The sequence below is a fragment of the Carcharodon carcharias genome, chromosome 19 (genome assembly GCF_017639515.1).
Source record: "Carcharodon carcharias isolate sCarCar2 chromosome 19, sCarCar2.pri, whole genome shotgun sequence".
Lineage (NCBI taxonomy): Eukaryota > Metazoa > Chordata > Chondrichthyes > Lamniformes > Lamnidae > Carcharodon > Carcharodon carcharias.
The window spans coordinates 11,189,759-11,206,445 of NC_054485.1; the positions used below are offsets into that span (position 1 = coordinate 11,189,759).

General features: G+C 44.8%; 1 protein-coding gene across 4 annotated transcripts in view; it reads right to left on the reverse strand.

The window, feature by feature from the left end:
* l3mbtl1b (L3MBTL histone methyl-lysine binding protein 1b) overlaps window positions 1-16,687 on the reverse strand; it is a 71,062-nt gene that overhangs the window by 7,736 nt on the left and 46,639 nt on the right. For all 4 annotated transcript variants that reach the window (XM_041213464.1, XM_041213467.1, XM_041213465.1 and 1 more), the window contains 5 exons: window positions 11,580-11,694; window positions 9,830-9,932; window positions 8,600-8,761; window positions 1,724-1,891; window positions 1,542-1,624 (listed from right to left, as the gene is read on the reverse strand). In XM_041213464.1, the coding sequence (XP_041069398.1) occupies window positions 1,542-1,624; window positions 1,724-1,891; window positions 8,600-8,761; window positions 9,830-9,932; window positions 11,580-11,694 (631 nt within the window). The remainder of the gene's footprint in view (window positions 1-1,541; window positions 1,625-1,723; window positions 1,892-8,599; window positions 8,762-9,829; window positions 9,933-11,579; window positions 11,695-16,687) is intronic.

Below are 16,687 nucleotides of genomic sequence, written 5' to 3' on the forward strand. Positions count from 1 at the left end.
GACATTTGTTTTTCATTGATGAGAGAATTCTAATGTTCCTTTCACTAAATACCTATGTTATGGTTTCCATAGAAGATGGAACATCAAACGAGGAAGTAAAAAAAGCTAAAGATAGATTGAAATTTGTGACCTCAAAACAATTAGTTTCAGTTGGGCTTATACTTCATTCCAAGTAGAAAACAAAATATTCACCTGAATATAATGTTAATGCTCGTTTGCCAATTGTTCACCATCAGATTTGAGTTCAGAATTACCCAGAGCAGGTCATGAGGTACAAATGATGATTCTGCTGACCAGAGATTGCAGAGTGCGCAAGCTAGGAAATGATGAGTTCACAGTGCCTGAATTTCCATTAAATTTAAAACCAAGGACTTTGGAGCTGCAATTCCTCACTAGTGCTGCATGCAAATTTCATCCCGCAATGGAAAGCCTGGCTGCAGAAAATGTGGGAAAATTTAGGAAATGTTTCAAAACGTTGACACATTTTGAGAGAAAACATGGAGGCGCCATTTCCATTGGCAGGAAAACCAGGGGGCACAGATTTAAGATCATTGTTAAAAGAACCAGAGTGGGGAGGGGGGAGAATGCTTTCTAGGCAGAAAATTGTTATGGTCTGCAATTTAGAAACATAGAAACTAGGAGCAGGAGTAGGCCAATCAGCCCTTCGAGCCTGCTCCGCCATTCATTATGATCATGGCTGATCATCCAACTCAATAGCTTGCTCCCGCTTTCTCCCGAATAGAAACATAGAAATTTATCATCCAAAGGGATAAGAACATAAGAAATAAGAGAAGACCATAAGGCCCATCAAGCCTGCTCCAACATTCAATATGATCATGGCTGATTTTTAGCTTCAACTCCACTTTCCTGCCCACTCCCCATATCCCTTGACTCCCTGAGACCCCAAAAATCTGTTTATTTCAACCTTAAATATATTCAATGATGATGCGTTGGCAACCCTCTAGGTAGAGAATTCCAAAGACTCGCAACCCTTTGAGTGACAAAATTTCTCATCTCAGCCTTAAAAGATTGGCCTAAATTATGGGTGGTGGAAGCAGATTCAATGGTAACTTTGAGAAGGCAATTGGATATAAACTTGAAAAGGGAATATGTGCATGGCTGTGGGGAAAGAGTAACGAAGCGGGACCAACTGGGCGGCTCTTTCAGACAGCTGAATGGCCTCCTTCTACCCTGTTGTAGTTCTATGAAAGTGGGATACACATTTACAGACATCACAATTATTTACCAGTATCCTGCTGCTCTCAATTTGGTAAATTTTGTTTTGTTTGCATACTTGCAAAGCGAATGTGAAATCCAGAGGAACAAAAGTAATAAGGGGAGCAGACCATATGCTGCAGCTGCTCCACCATTCAATAAAGTCTTGACTGATCTTCTACCTCAACTCCACCTTCCCATTCTATCCCCATATCCCTTGATTCCTTTAGTGCGCAAGCGAAATATGTGCACAAACAGCTCTACTTTTACACTGGCAGCCTGACAGCTAAACATTTGCAATAATAGCACAGTCTGATTAACATTACCTGCCGTTTCTTTTAGTCTGCCCAACGTTTCTTCTTCTTGCTTCACAAACTGGAGTTTTAAATACTTTGGTGGACGTCCAACTCTAAATATCAACAGACACATCATGAGGGCACATGGAGCAATAGGAGCCAAAAATGTTTTTAAAAAAAAATCAAGAGGCTAGTGTATACTGATAATTTACTTTCTCTGTTTTATCTTGCCATCAACTGAGACTTGGGGCTTTTTGACTGGCAATTCTTCACAGCATTCTTCGCCAACTCCTTTGGCCTGCCCATTTTCCATGACGCAATGTCCCGTCAGGTAGTCTGTTTTGATTTGGTTCCCAGCACCATTCTGTGAAAGAGTTTTTCTGGTGAAGGGTGGGGAGAAGGCAGAATTTGTTAAAGTGATGAATAACCTTTTTAAGATCTGAGAATCCCCTCAATCAAAAGCACTGTGTCTAACCTGGCTTCGGGAAAGAGGGGGCCCGCTGAGAGCCTTGCCTCTGCCTTTGCTGCTGACACCCCCCCGTGAAATATATGCCCTGTCCTCCCATCCAACCCCCCCCCAACAACATTACTTACCTGTGGCCTGGGTCACTCCGCAGTCCTGGGACTTCGGTGCCTGCCCTTCCCGCAGCAGCCACGGCCTCCCCAGTGGTGCTGCAGAGCACATGAGCTGCCAGCCTCTGATTGGCCTGCAGCTCTTGATAGGCGAGACTTCCTCCGCTCCCAGGGTCTTGATTCCAGGGCATGGCCTGGCACTGGCCTCTCCACTGCCAGTCTGGCACGTGGCTTGGTAGGCCTTACCAAAAAGAGGCAGTGCGGGTCTCTCGCAAGATCCCCAATGCCTCTATGAGATTCCACATTTATACATTTCACGACCATCGGACATCTCAAAGCACTCAACAGTCAATAAAGTACGTTTGAAACATAATCACTCTCGTAATGTAGGAAATGCAGCAGCCAATATGTGCACAGCCATCTCCCACAAACAGTAATGTGATAATGACCCAGGTAATCTGTATTTTGTGATGCTGATTGAGGGACAAATATTGGCCAGGTCACCAGGTACAACTCCCGCCTCTTCTTCGAAATAGCGCCACGGGCTCTTTTATTTCCACCCGAGCAGGTAAATGGGACATCAGTTTAATATCTCATCTGAAAGGTGGCACCTCCAATAGTCCAACACTCCCTCAGTACTGCACTGGAGTGTCAGATGAGGAAAGAAAATCTGCCCCACCACTAACTAACTTTATCTGGGTGATACTTGTGCAATAAATGTGTGAACACAACAAATTAAATTTATGAACCAAAAAATAAACTAGCTAATTGAGGCAGTTTCTATTTAACAGATTAAAAACTCAATTGGAGTACCAATTGCTGGCCTTCACCATTTCTGTTGGGTCTCACTCAAAGATAACCATAATACAATTAATGAAGATTGATTCTTGATTGGCCAACTTTCTTTATGGCAACATACTTACAAAAAACATGGACTGAACACTACGTTTCAAATGGAAATTCCGAGGATGTATAAAAGTCAAGAGCATCCACCAGGATAGATTAATCCCCAGTGATCACAATTTATATTGTGGTTTCCATTCATAAACTCGTGGTCATAAAAATTGCTAATTTTAATTTCTAGGATCAATTATGCAGAATACCGAAAATCCTCATTACCAATCATACTTCATTTTAAAATTATTCAGACACTATTATAGATTCACACCGCATTAATTAGTGAAAGATTCAGTGTCTGATGAGTGTTATGACAGTATGAGAAGCTGAAGCTGCCCAGTTAACTGACTGCAAGGAATGATGCAGCTTTCAGGTTTTAGAAACCTTCAGTCAAAGAGGCAACACTGTTAAATATCTTGCAAGCCCTGAAGCATTTTACTACTGTAAATTCAATAACAAGAGAAATAAATCACAGTACCAGGAAACTAATATAGCCTGTGCATATAATTTATGTAACACTGTAAAACACTACCAAAAAACTAAACAACTGGGTCAACATCATCAGTTATTTCTATTTTTGTCAGGAAGTTTAGCATTTCTTTATTAGAGGCAGAAGGATTGTTTATAAACGGATTCAAAATTTAGAGGAAAAATGAAGGCTTTAAGCCCGTGGGTCAAATAGTCTTAACAAATACATGAATCACCAAAACCATCTATTGCGAGCTAAACTGTAAAAAAATCTATCATTTAGAAAACTAAAAACCAAACAATATTTTTTTTTTTTAAACTGGCTCGGTATTTATTCTGTAGTCACATTCTTTCTGTAGTCACATTCCATGACTGGAATTCAGTCAAATACTTTTAGAGAGGCTCTCATTATATCTTTGTTAAATTGTTAAATGCTTCCCTGGCAATTTGAAAAAGAAAAAGGAAAAAACGCTACTTTCCATAAGTATCGAAAACATCGAAGATACAGAAATATTTTGATATATATATATATATATACACACACACACATACGGGCATGAAGTTATCCACATGTACAATAACATTTTTTTAAAAAAGGGATTGTCATGCAAGGCAAAGAGGGAACAACAGCCACCAAACCCGAATGGCCTAGTAAATTATACTGCTACACCAAGAGGCAAGATGTAGATTTCTTCCAGCCATTGTGTGTTCTGCCAACCCTGGTGCACCAAGTGATGGTCTGAATCAACATTGCTATACGAAATAACCTTTGCTATTAAAAAAAACTTCCCAATCTGCAGGAAACCTCAAAAGTGGACAGGGATCAAGTCGACAGTCCAGCGAAGGACAACTGGTTTAGATTTTAAACGCCTCCCAGCTGATGGAATTCAGGCAGGAAGGACAGTCGCTCCAAGGCAGTGAACCCAAGTCCTTTTAAAATGTGTAGCTTGGGCTCAGCATAATTTTGACCCAAGGCCCAAGTGGGGGAAGCAGTGGTGGCTTCCCTGCCAGGCAAACATGAGAAATAGGAATGGGAGTAGGCCACAAAGCCCCTCTAGACTGCTCTGCCATCCACTAGGATTATGGCTGATCATCTCCATTAACTCCATTTTCCCCCCATCCCTCGAATCCCCTAGTACCAAAATTTTTTTTTGATCAATCTCAGCCTTGAATATGCTCAATGATGGACCACAGCCGTGTGTGGTAGAGAATTCCAAAGATTCGCAACTCTCTTGAGTGAAGAAGTTTCTCCTCGTCTCAGTTCTAAATGGCCGACCCCTTAGCCTGAGGCTATGACCATTAGTTCTAGACTCTCCAGTAGGCGGGCAAGCCAGGAGCACCAGCAAACATATCTAAAAATGAGCTGTCGATCTGGTGAAGCTATAACACAGGACTACTTGTGTGCCAAACAACACAAGCAGCAAGTGATAGACAGAGCTAAGCAATTCCATAACCAACGGATCAGATCTTAACTCTATAGTCCTGCCACATCCAGACATGAATGGTGGTGGACAAGCAACTCAGGCTCCACAAGTATCCCCATCCTCAATGATGTGGGAGCTCAGCACGTCAGTGCAAAAGGTAAGGCTGAAGCATTTGCTACAATCTTCAACCAGAAGTGCCAAGTGGGGGATCCATCTCAGGCTCCTCCAGAGGTCCCCAGCATCATAGATGCCAGTCTTCAGCCAATTCGATTCACTCCACAAGATATCAATAAATGGCTGAAGGCACTGGATACTGCGAAGGTTATGGGCCCTGACAATATTCCCGCAATAATACTGAAGACTTGCGCTCCAGAACTTGTCACGCCCCTAGCCAAGCTGTTCCAGTACATCTACAACACTGGCATCTACCCAGCAATGTGGAAAATTGTGCCCAGATATGTAAAAAGCAGGACAAATCCAATCCTGCCAATGGTCATAGCCTCAGGCTAAGGGGTCAGCCATTACCATCCCATCCATTATCAGTAAAGTGATGGAAGAGGTCATCAACAATGCTATCAAATGGCACTTCCTTAGCAATAACCTGCTCACTGATGCTCAGTTTGGGTTCCACCAGGGCCACTCAGCTCCTGACCTCATTACAGCCTTGGTTCAAACATGGACAAAAGAGCTGAACTCCAGAGGTGAGGTGAGAGTGACTGCCCTTGACAGTAAGGCAGCATTTGACCGAATGTGGCGGCAAGGAGCCCTAGCAAAACTGGAGTCAATGGGAATCGGGGGGAAAACTCTCCGCTGGTAGGAGTCATACCTAACACAAAGGAAGACGTTTGTCATTGTTGGAGGTCAGTCATCTCAACTCCAGGACATCAATGCAGGAATTCCTCAGGGTAGTGTCCTAGGCCCAACCATCTTCAGCTGCTTCACCAATGATCTTCCTTCCATCATAAGTTCAGAAGCGAGGATGTTTGTTGATGATTGCACAATGTTCAGCACCATTTGCACTCCTCAAATACCAAAGCTGTGCTGGTCCAAATGCAGCAAGGCCTGGACAATATCCAGACTTGGGCTGACAAGTGGCAGGCAATGACCATCTCGAACAAGATAGAATTGAAAAATCGTCCCTTGACATTTGATGGCATTACCATTGCTGAAACCCCCACTGTCAACATCCTGGGGGTGGTGGGGGAGGATTATCATTGACCAGAAACTGAACTGGACCAGACATATAAATACTGTTGCTTCTTGAGCAGGTCAGAGGCTAGGAATCCTGCAACTCACCTCCTGCCTCCCACTGTCCTCAATCTACAAGGCACAAGTCAGGAGCATGATGGAATACTCCCCACTTGCCTGGGTGAGTGCAGCTCCCACAACACTCAAGAAGCTTGACACCATCCAGGATAAAGCAGCCCACATGATTGTTTGCGGATGGGGTGCCATTCACACCCTTCACCACCAACAAACTGTGGCAGCAGTGTGAAACATGTACAAGATGCACTGCAGGAATGCACTAAGGCTCCTTAGACAGCACCTTCCCAACCCACGGCCTCTATACCATCTAGAAGGGCAAGGGCAGCAGACACATGGGGAACACAACCACCTGCAAGATGCCCTCCAAGCCACTCACCATCCTCACCTGGAAATATATTGCCATTCCTTCACTGTCGCTGGGTCAAAATCCTGGAGCTCCCTCCCTAATAGCACTGGGGGTGTATCTACACCACTTGGATTGCAGCAGTTCAAGAAGGCAGATCATGTCCACCTTCTCAAGGGTAATTAAGGATGGGCAATAATTCATGGCCTAGCCAGCAAAGCCCACATCCCTCGAGTGAATAAACAAGGCCAGGGCAAACAGCCTCTCAGCATCTATCTGGTTAAGCCCCCTAAAGAATTTTGTAAGTTTCAATGAGATCACCTCCCATTCTTCTAAACTTGAGAATATAGGCCCATTCTACTCAGCCGTCCCTTATAGGGCAGCTTTCTCATCCCAGAGATCAACCTAGAGGAAGTGCAATGTAAGTTCAAGTCAAGTATATCCATCCTTAGCTAAGGAGACAAAACTATAAACGATAACTCCAGGTTTGGTCACACCCAAGTCCTTTGCTAAGAATAGCAGACAGGCCCAGAAAAGTAACGTAAATTTAACTTACTTTTCTTCAGTTTCCTTGTAGCCCAAGAGGTGCAGAAGTGCCCCTCTAGGCCCCACTAAGAAACATTTGGTCTTTCCTGCTCTGGGCTTCCCTGCCTTGTCAGGGATACTTCTTAAACCTCAAAATCCTTTCAGAAAAGCCTCCTGAAGAGTTAATGTCTTTTTCTGTCCAAAAAGTTATTTTACTTGGTCTTAAAAGATTGATGGTGATCAAATCCTTGAATGCTTTTCTGCTTCCAGAAAACTCAAGTTTCTTGGGTCTTTCCATGGCGGACTACTCCCAGGCAATTAGTGGGCCTCATTATCTGTGCCCTGCCCACCTCGGAGTCAAGGAGCTATTACAGACCGGGAGAGAAATGCCATGGGGGCTAAGAAAGTTGCAAACAATTTTAATTCAGGGGAAAAGAATACCATCAATGTTGGAAGCCTCACGGCTGCTGTTTGTGACCTCACAACACTGGTGGCCATTGTCACTGCTGCAGAGACTGGGTTCTGCTACCATTTCCAGGCACACGACTAAGGGGTTGGAATGGACCTGTGATACATGGGGCCAATTAAACTTACCTGACCCCAGGAATATAGGTGGGTACAGGGTGATTAAGGATGAAGTTACAGTATTCAGGATTATGTAACAATCCAGATTACTACGCTAGTGTTATTCTCCATGGAGCAGAGAAGATTAAGAGGTGATTTGATTGAAGTGTTCAAAATCACGAATGCTTTTGAAAGAGTAAATAAGGAGAAACTGTTTCTGTTTCCAGTTAGTTACATTCCAAAGACAATTGGATAAACACTTGGAAGGTTAAAAAAAAATGGAGATAAAGCAGGGGAGTGGTAGTAATTGAACAGATCTGCCAATAAGCCAGCACAGACACATCATTTTATGATTTCAGATTACTACTTTTCTCCTTTAAAAGTGAAAGAGCCCAGTGTCTGAAATGAGAAAATATCACTCCAAGTTTGTTTCAAATAAATTAGGCATAGCATAATGAATAATATATGCTTTGCCTTTTCTTCACCTCCCTCTTCTTTAAGCTGCCAATCTGAAATTAACTGGCATAATACACGATTACAGATTCTCACTGGCAAATGTTTGAGAATAGTGCTTGTCTGCTTCTCTTGGACAAGAGACTGCATGCAAATAAAGAAATCAAAGAGGGGGGCAAAATATTTTAAACAGACCATTTTTTTCTATGTTGGAGATCCACAATAAAGCAGCATGAGAAAAAAATGTTTTTACATAATGAGTGGTTACAGTTTGGAATGCAAATCGGGTTGGGAAACAGATTTATTAGTAACTTTCAAAAGGGAACTGGATAAATTGAAGAGAAAAAAAAAATTCAAGGATAAGGGGAAAGAGCCAGCAAATGCGACTAACTGGATTGATCTTCAAAACAGCCAATGCAGACTCAATGGGCTGAATGGCCACCTTTTGTAGTGTACAATGATTCTATGATAACAACGGATGGGACAGTGGAGGATGCATTCACAGCAAAAAAAAAAACCCTCAGCTCTCAAGATTAACTACAGTAAACTACTTCTGTTGTATTACTACTACTCACTTAAGCATGGAGGTGTCTTCTGATGCTGTTGAGATTGCCTGTGTTCCCATTTTCTTTAGCTTCTGAACAGCCGAGACAGGTGACTGCCTCTCTCCACTTAAACGGTCTGGTAAAACCGTATCTTTGTTGAGGTTAATTTCAGAATACGGACAACTGACTAATCTAAAATAGAAAAACAATATATCGCTATTTGAGGTCTTCTAAACTCATATTCTGAAATATTACCCGTGTACAGTCACTATACAAAGTGATCCACATTGCTAACAGTTAACTGACTCAGTCATATTTCCATTCCTTGTTATCAGCGTTGCAATACTGTTAGCCTGTTACGTGAGGGGAAAGATAGAGACATCCCAATAATTAAACACTGGCAATATTTCAATCTCTTCACAAAAACCCAACGTCTGTGCACATTTCCTGTTGTCTTTTACCCATTAGCGACACCTATGCCTAAACATATAATGGAAATTGCCTATGTAAATATGTTATGCTGTAATACTGCCTTCACGCCAGCTGAGGTGCTGTAGTATCTCAGTTTTGCTTCTCCCAGCTCCTCAGTTTGTACTGCAAAGTCTCTCCAACCAACTCTACTTTCAAATTGCTACAAATTTTGACCTTAAGTAATATTTTTGTCAGAATTGTATTTGATAAAGGCTGAATATAAAAATGGCGACTGAAATACACCTTCGTGCCCTGGTTGAATTATCCCATGAACCCCGACCCTAAATCATTGGAAGACTAAATTTGGCCCTGACTTCTCAAGCACCACAGGAGATGAACTAAGAGTTTTATAGCTTTTCTGCCTCAGATTTCCATCACTACTAACATTGCATCCCTCTTTTAAATGATTGTTTTTTTTTTAAAACAATCACGAATGGATGCAAATTTTTATTAAGAGCTTAAACTAATTAGTCACTTCTAGTCACTGCTGATGCCCCTCTATTCAAATGCAATGAATATGCATTCCTTGCCCTGTTGATTTTAGTGAAGATGATCCAGGAGTACAGACTATATATCTCACTTCAAACCCCACTAACCTTTCTTTTACCAACAATGTAAGGACTCAAATAAACAATGGTTAAAATCTGTCAATCAATTATAATTTTTTTTTAAATGGTCAATGTCATCACCGAGGATTAAAATGAACAATTCTAAAGATTTAAACACAGAAACAAGTTATTTTTTTTTAATATAAAAAGGCAGATGGTACTAATAATTTCTCTCACATACGTGTAGTGTGCAGCATATCTTGCTCCTTTGATGTGCCCTATTCCTTTACAACCAGGTGTTGGGCATCCTCCTTGTCCTGGACTTAGTGCCAAGTCAGCAGGGCCTAATTGTGGGGGAGGGCAATGAAAATACAACACTTAGGCTTTATAACATTGGCCTTTTTGACTAAATAGAAACAGAAAATACTGGAAAGTCATCATAGGTTTGTCAGCATCTGGTAGGAAAAAGGCAGATTAACCATTGAGAATGAAGACCATTTGGGCAGAACTTTCCCAGTGCCAGGATGGCGGCGGGCGGCTTGGAACTGAGCCTCAGAGGGGCAGCTCTCTGGCCCATTCCCACCTGCAGGGAGGAACGTGGATCAAAACGTGGATCGGTTGTCCACCCGTATTTAAGGCCCCAATTAGGGGCCAGTCAGAGTGTAGCAGCATGCCATCCATCGCCTGTGGAGGTTGCCAGCTTAATGGAGGCTGCCTCCCTGCAGCAATTCAGGTGGCTATTGGAGCCGGAGCCTCCATCCCCAAGGACGTCCTTGGCCCCAACAATACCGCTGGAGGGGTTTTTTTTCCTCCAGTTGGAGGGGCCTAAATTTTTTAAAATTAATTTTCACTGCTCCAAGGGTGGTTGCATTGAGACACCCCCCTCACTTTTACATACCTGCCTCAGCAGTACCTACCTCTCTTGGTGGGGCTGCCAAGGCTGTAGGGCTGCTGGGCCGGCAACAACCGGACTGGACGGCAAGCTCAGAAACAGCTAATTAGCAGGCCACGCCCAGGAAACTAGCTTCCCCAGTCTGGCCCCTGGCAAGTGGGGGCTTGAGTGCCCATTTAGCCCCAAGGCCCAGAGGAAAATCCTACCCTTTGTCCTTCAACAGACTTGATAGCTCAGGTAATAAAATCCCTTCAGATATTTGGGAAAATAAAAAAAAATTAAGCCAATTACAGAGGGGAGGTTAATGGCTGGCAGGAGGTCTGTAATGAAATAGAAAATGGTGGGAACGTGCAATTGTCCCAACAATACTGAAAAAGAAAAAAAATAGTAGGCCAATGCTCCAACACAGACCAGCCCCTATCAAACTGGGTTCTGAAGAGATCTAAAGGTCAGCCAGCTTCCTCACCCACTGGATGCCAACAGACCTTCCCTTGGCCATAAACAAAATGGGGCATATAGTTATTAAAGTGGTTACTCAGACCAGAGAAATGTCGAGGACCCAGTAGAAAGAAGAGATTCTGCTTCTTGCAACGAGCATGATTGGAGCTGTGTAGAATGTCAGAGAGGTACCGACTTTCAGGTGCAACGTTAAAAGATCCAATAACTGGGGCTTCAACATTCATCCCTCAGCTGGCAGCACAAAAAAAACAGGCCAGGTGGCCATTCATTCCATTGCTGTGTATGGGATCTTGCTCTGTGCATTTAGCTGCTATGTTTGCCTGACAGAAACAAAGACTACACTTTTATCATGAAGTAATTCATTGGCTGTGAAGTGTTTTGGGATGTCCTGCGGATTTGAAACATGCTATAAAATGCAAGTTCTTTCTTTCCAGTGGCTGTGAAGAATGTTGGCATCAAATGAGGAAAAACTGACTGTGTCTCCGCTCTGGAAAAACACAGCTCACGATCCACTTTTAATAAAATCATGGCAACATAATTAGCAGCTCTGATTCCTCTCTGCAGTGAAAGGAGGACATATTCTAACAAGTGGCTTTAATGCAAAATAAAAGGAGAACACACAGCCAGGACTCCAACTTACTAAGAGGTATCTGCAGTGAATGTCCAGTTTTAGCACACCAGCCAGCAGGATGGATATCTGGGCTATCTGCATCTATCCAATAGTCATAGTCATGACTCCAGCCATCAAAATGGATCTGAAACACCATAACGATATTATGCATTATTTATTCTAAATAAAGTAACATATATAACGCTCATGTCATGCAAGTGCTGGGTAGCAACCATCACCAACATAAAAAGACCCAACCATATCCTTATGACTGTGAATGGCACCACCACCTCAAAGTTCCCCACTACCACCCTGGAGGTCACCTCCGACCACAGCTAACTAGGTCAGATCAACAGCCCAGCTACAAGTGCAGGACCAGGGCTGGGTACTCTGAATGAATGGTTCACCTCGTGACCCCTCCGTGCCTCTCCATCATTACAAGGTTCAAATCAGGAGGGTGATGAAATGTTTACCTCTGACACAGATAGAGTCACAGCAACACTTCAGATGGCCATGTCATTGAACTAAACGTCCACTGTCCCTGCAGTTTGCACTCTGCACCAACACACCAAAGCTTATTCCAACAACAACCCCAGACAATGACCTCCACCATTAAGCAGTGAGGTCACTGGGTCACTTGCATCTCCAAGTTCCTTTCCGAGTCAAAAGTCCTGATTTGGACATTCACCATTGTTCCTTGTTGCTCAGTCAAAAATCATGGAACTCCCTGGCCGACATCATGTGGGAGCTGCCTCAGCACTAGATTCGCAGCAGTTGCCCTGAGAACAACTACCATACCCTCCTCAGGGTAATTAGGGATGGTCAATAAAGGCAGGCATTAAAAGGAAATAGCTGCTCATTCACCATATATGCATCGTGAAATCAAAGCTTTGGCTTCATATCAGCTAAGTATTTTCCCCCAATTTGTAATTGTTAATCCTAAATTTCAAGTAAGTTCAATCATTTCCAAAAGCTGTCTGGCCAAAATCTTTGTATTAGCTGCTAGTTTTGGATGGGGAGAGGCAAGGGATTCTAAAACAAAGCAAATGCTGATTTACTAGACTTCACTTTGTTGCAATATGCAGCTTATGAGATGTGAGAAGAATAATGTTTCATTCTGTATTAATGATAAAGCGCTAATGATGGAAATATGAGTTTCGTGGCTGTTATCTATAATTTCCAAATTGCACCTTCTGCCTTAACTTCACTGATGGGAACCAGTGATCTTTACAAAGATGAGCCCCACTATTTGTCGACAAAACTGTTATACAGATTTCAGCTTCCAGGTGTTGTGTGACAGTATCTAAACACGGAATTTTCCATTCCGTGACTAAGTCCCATGAGGGGGGCAGGAACGAGGAGTCTTTCCTGCCATGGGGGGAGGGGGATTTTTTTGCTTTATCACACGAAGCTGGCCTCATTAATTATGGGGTCAGGGGTTTCCTGATATTTTGCACGGCAGGGCAGGTTGGGTGGCAAGCGTCCCACTGTCGTATTTGGGCGCCATATTTAAAAGCCGCCCGGGCATCAATCTACCCATCGGTCAAGAAGAAATGGCCCCACCAATCACAAGAAGCTCGGGCCCCCAGATTCAGCGAGGCCTTCCGGAAAGTCCTGCTGAATGAGGTGGAGGCCAGGAGGGGCATCCTCTGCCCAGGGGATGGGAGGAGGAGGCCGAACCAACAGACCAACCTGGCACAGCAGGAAGTCTCCATGGTGGTCAGTGCCCAGGGCCTCCACCACAGGGCTGGCCTGCAGTGCAGGAAATGGATGAATGACCTCATCTGCCTCCGCAAGGGTAAGTGAAACCTCAACTGTTCACACTCACCTCACTGAATGGTAGAAGGGACATGGGCCTCAGTGGCAATGTGTAAGGTGATGGGCTCCACTGCAGTCCATCTAGTCTGCAGGTGGAGAGGCCACTGTGGGCCCTTGACCCTTCCACACAGAGCTCACATGCCGTCTTTGGCGGGGTGGGAGGTGGACAGGGCAGGAAAGGGTCTCAGGCATTGAGGGCACCAGCGAGCACCCCTAATAACATGCCTCTGTAAGTCTTATCCTTATATCTGCATGTTTTCACCGTTCTGGAGGGTGCTGTCCCAAAACCCTTGTGGACAACCTGCAGTGCAGCAAATCACATGGCACACATTCCAGTGGGTTATTTGTAAGACTGGAAGCATAAGAAAGATACCTGAAACCAATTGCTCTCAACCCCATCTTCTCTCTTTGCACAGGAAAAGTTAAGGCACAAGAGGAGAGAGGGGGAGAAGATGGGACGGCAGCCGGCCTGATTTGCCTCCATCCAGTCAGGATCCATGCATGTCATAGAAACCCAAGGATCACGTGTTCCTCCATGTTGGAGGCAGCTCATGAAGTCACTCGGGCTCTCATCTCTCACTTACAGGTGCCAGCAGGAACCTGTTGGCAAGGCAAAAGGACAAAGCCCCACCCTGCAGTCACAGCAGCCACAGAGGACCCAGGACATTGGGGAAGAGGAAGAAACCCACTTGTAGAGGAGTCATAGCAGTCACCTGCATCCTCCACCAGTACAGAGACAAACAACTCAGTGGATACTAGATGTAGTTCAGTAAGGAGGTCTCATTCTTGTGGTCACGGTACAGGCACATGTCCGCAGCAAGAAGAAGAGTCAGCCAAGCTCACCAGTGTTCAGAGGACTGCTGGGATAGAGGCATCTGCGAAGCCAGAGTCCAATGATGAGCCTCTGGAATCAGCCATCCATGAGATGCTGGAGAGGCAGCAAGCAGCAGGGAACATCAGGCAAAGATGGCAAAGGCCCTCAACAGAATGGCATATGAGCCAGAGGAGGCTGTCTGTCTGTTCTCTGATGAAGTGCTTCCGACCTATGCACACATGGAGGCCTCCATGGGGAGGGTGGCAGATACCCTGGAGAACCTGGTCCAGCAGATTCTGCCGGAGATGCACACAGACCTTTATTCTATCGCTGAAGGCACGAGTGAGCTTTTGCAGTGGCTACATGAGGTGGGGAAACGGGGCACCCTGACATCCTTCCAAGTGCCCCTTCCCATCAAGGAGTCAGGCAGGAGCCATTGGGCATCCAAAGGGAGGAGCAGCGGCTGTGACCTCCACTCAGAATTCTCCGAGGGTGTCCGACCCTTCGAAATCCCCGTTGCCTGTGACCCCTTCAGCCTCGTCCTCTGTGACCGCAGAGGGAGCAGCTGCCCCGCAGCAGGACAGCCAAATTAAGCCAGGCCCTCCAGGCCTCGGGTCTCCAGAGGACGGCTGCCAAGGTCATCCAGGGCAACAGGACAAACTGGTCAGGGGGCTGCCTCCAGCCCTGCCACGGTGTCAGGGGAGCACCTAGAAGAAGTGGTAGGGAACACAAGATTAAGAAGTTTTGAATTCACGTGTTTGCACGGGTGAACTATGATTGTTGATCTTATGAAACTTCTGTAAATATAGTCCACTTGCACTTTAATGAGATCTGATGTGGTTTATTTGTTACGTAGTCCTTGAGACTGCGCACCCCGCCAAAATCTTCCGAGGGACACCCAGGCTGGGTCTATGTCCCCCAGAATTATGCATGTGCCAGGAGGCAAAGGTTTTTGCCAGGGCTCTTGAGAGCCATGTGTAAGGAGCCTTTGCCCTTCACATTCTCATCTGTCCCGACGCCCTAGCATTGTTAGTACTATATGCTGGGGTTCCCCTTCAGTTGTCCAGTCGAGATAGTAACATGGGAACAGGAAAAGACCATTCAGCCTGTCAAGTCTGCTCCGCCATTCAATACGATCATGGCTGATTGAACACTTCAATACCCTTTACCCACACTATCCCCACAGCCCTTTACATTGTTGCTAATCAGAAATCTATCAATATCTACCTTAAACATACTCACTGACTGAGCTTCCACTGCCCTCTGGGGTAGAGAATTCCAAAGATTCACAACCCTCTGAGTAAAGAAATTTCCTCTCATCTGGGTCCTAAGTGGCTTCCCCCTTATTTTGAAATTGTGTCCCCTGGTTCTAGACTCTCCAACCAGGGGAAACACCTTACCTGTCTATTCCTTGAAGTATTTTGCAGGTTTCAATGAGATCACCGCTCAGTCTTTGAAATTCTAGAGAATACAGGCCCAGTTTGCCCAATCTCCCTTCATAAGACAGTCCCGCCATCCCTGGAACAAGTCTGGTGAACCTCCGCTGCACTCTCTCTATGGCAATAATATCCTTTCTGAGGTAAGGGAACCAAAACTGCACACAGTACTCCGGGTGCAGTCTAACCAAGCTTCTGGACAACAATCTAGACTTCACTACTCCTGTACTCAAATCCTCTTGTGATAAAGGCTAACATTCCATTAGCCTTCCTAATAGCCTGCCGCACCCGCAAGTTAGCTTTCAGTAACTTATGGACAAGGATGCCCAGGTCCCTTTGTACATTTACACTTTCTAATCTCTTACCATTTAGGAAATACTCTGCACATCTGTTCCTCCTACCAAAGTGGATAACCTCTCATTTTTCCACATTACATCCCATCTGCCATGTTGTTGCCCACTCACTAAGTCTGTCCAAATCCTCCTATGGCACTTTACATCTTCCTCAAAACACACATTCCCGCTTAGCTGTCTGCCTTCTGAAAATCCAAGATATTGGGTCCATTGACTCTCCTTTATCAATTTTGTTATTAGCATCCTCAAAAAGCTCCAACAAGTTCATCAAACATGATTTCCCATTCACAAATCCATGCTGTTTATGCCCAATCAGGTGATGATCATCCAAGTACCCATTTATCACATCCTGCATCTCCGCCCACCCTTGATTACCCAACTCCCATACAGCATCTCAAGATCTGCATCACGAGGCTCCATACTGTTTGGAGCAGCCATGATTATTGTGACCTTCAGCATCCAGTCGAATACCTTTACCCCTCCCCACCGTAACCCCCCTCCCCCCTCCACCTGAGGTGCGTCATTTAACCTCCCCACCGTTACCTGTCCCCCATCAACCTTCGTCCCATACAGGTGAATGTCGAAGTTCCTTACCTTCCCAAGGACCCCGCCCCCATTACAATTGGCATGCCCCCTCATCCTGCCAACCCCAAAATTCCACCTTTCCTTCCACACCCCTCCAACAACCCTCAGGGCCCCTTCACTCGCCATCGCCAA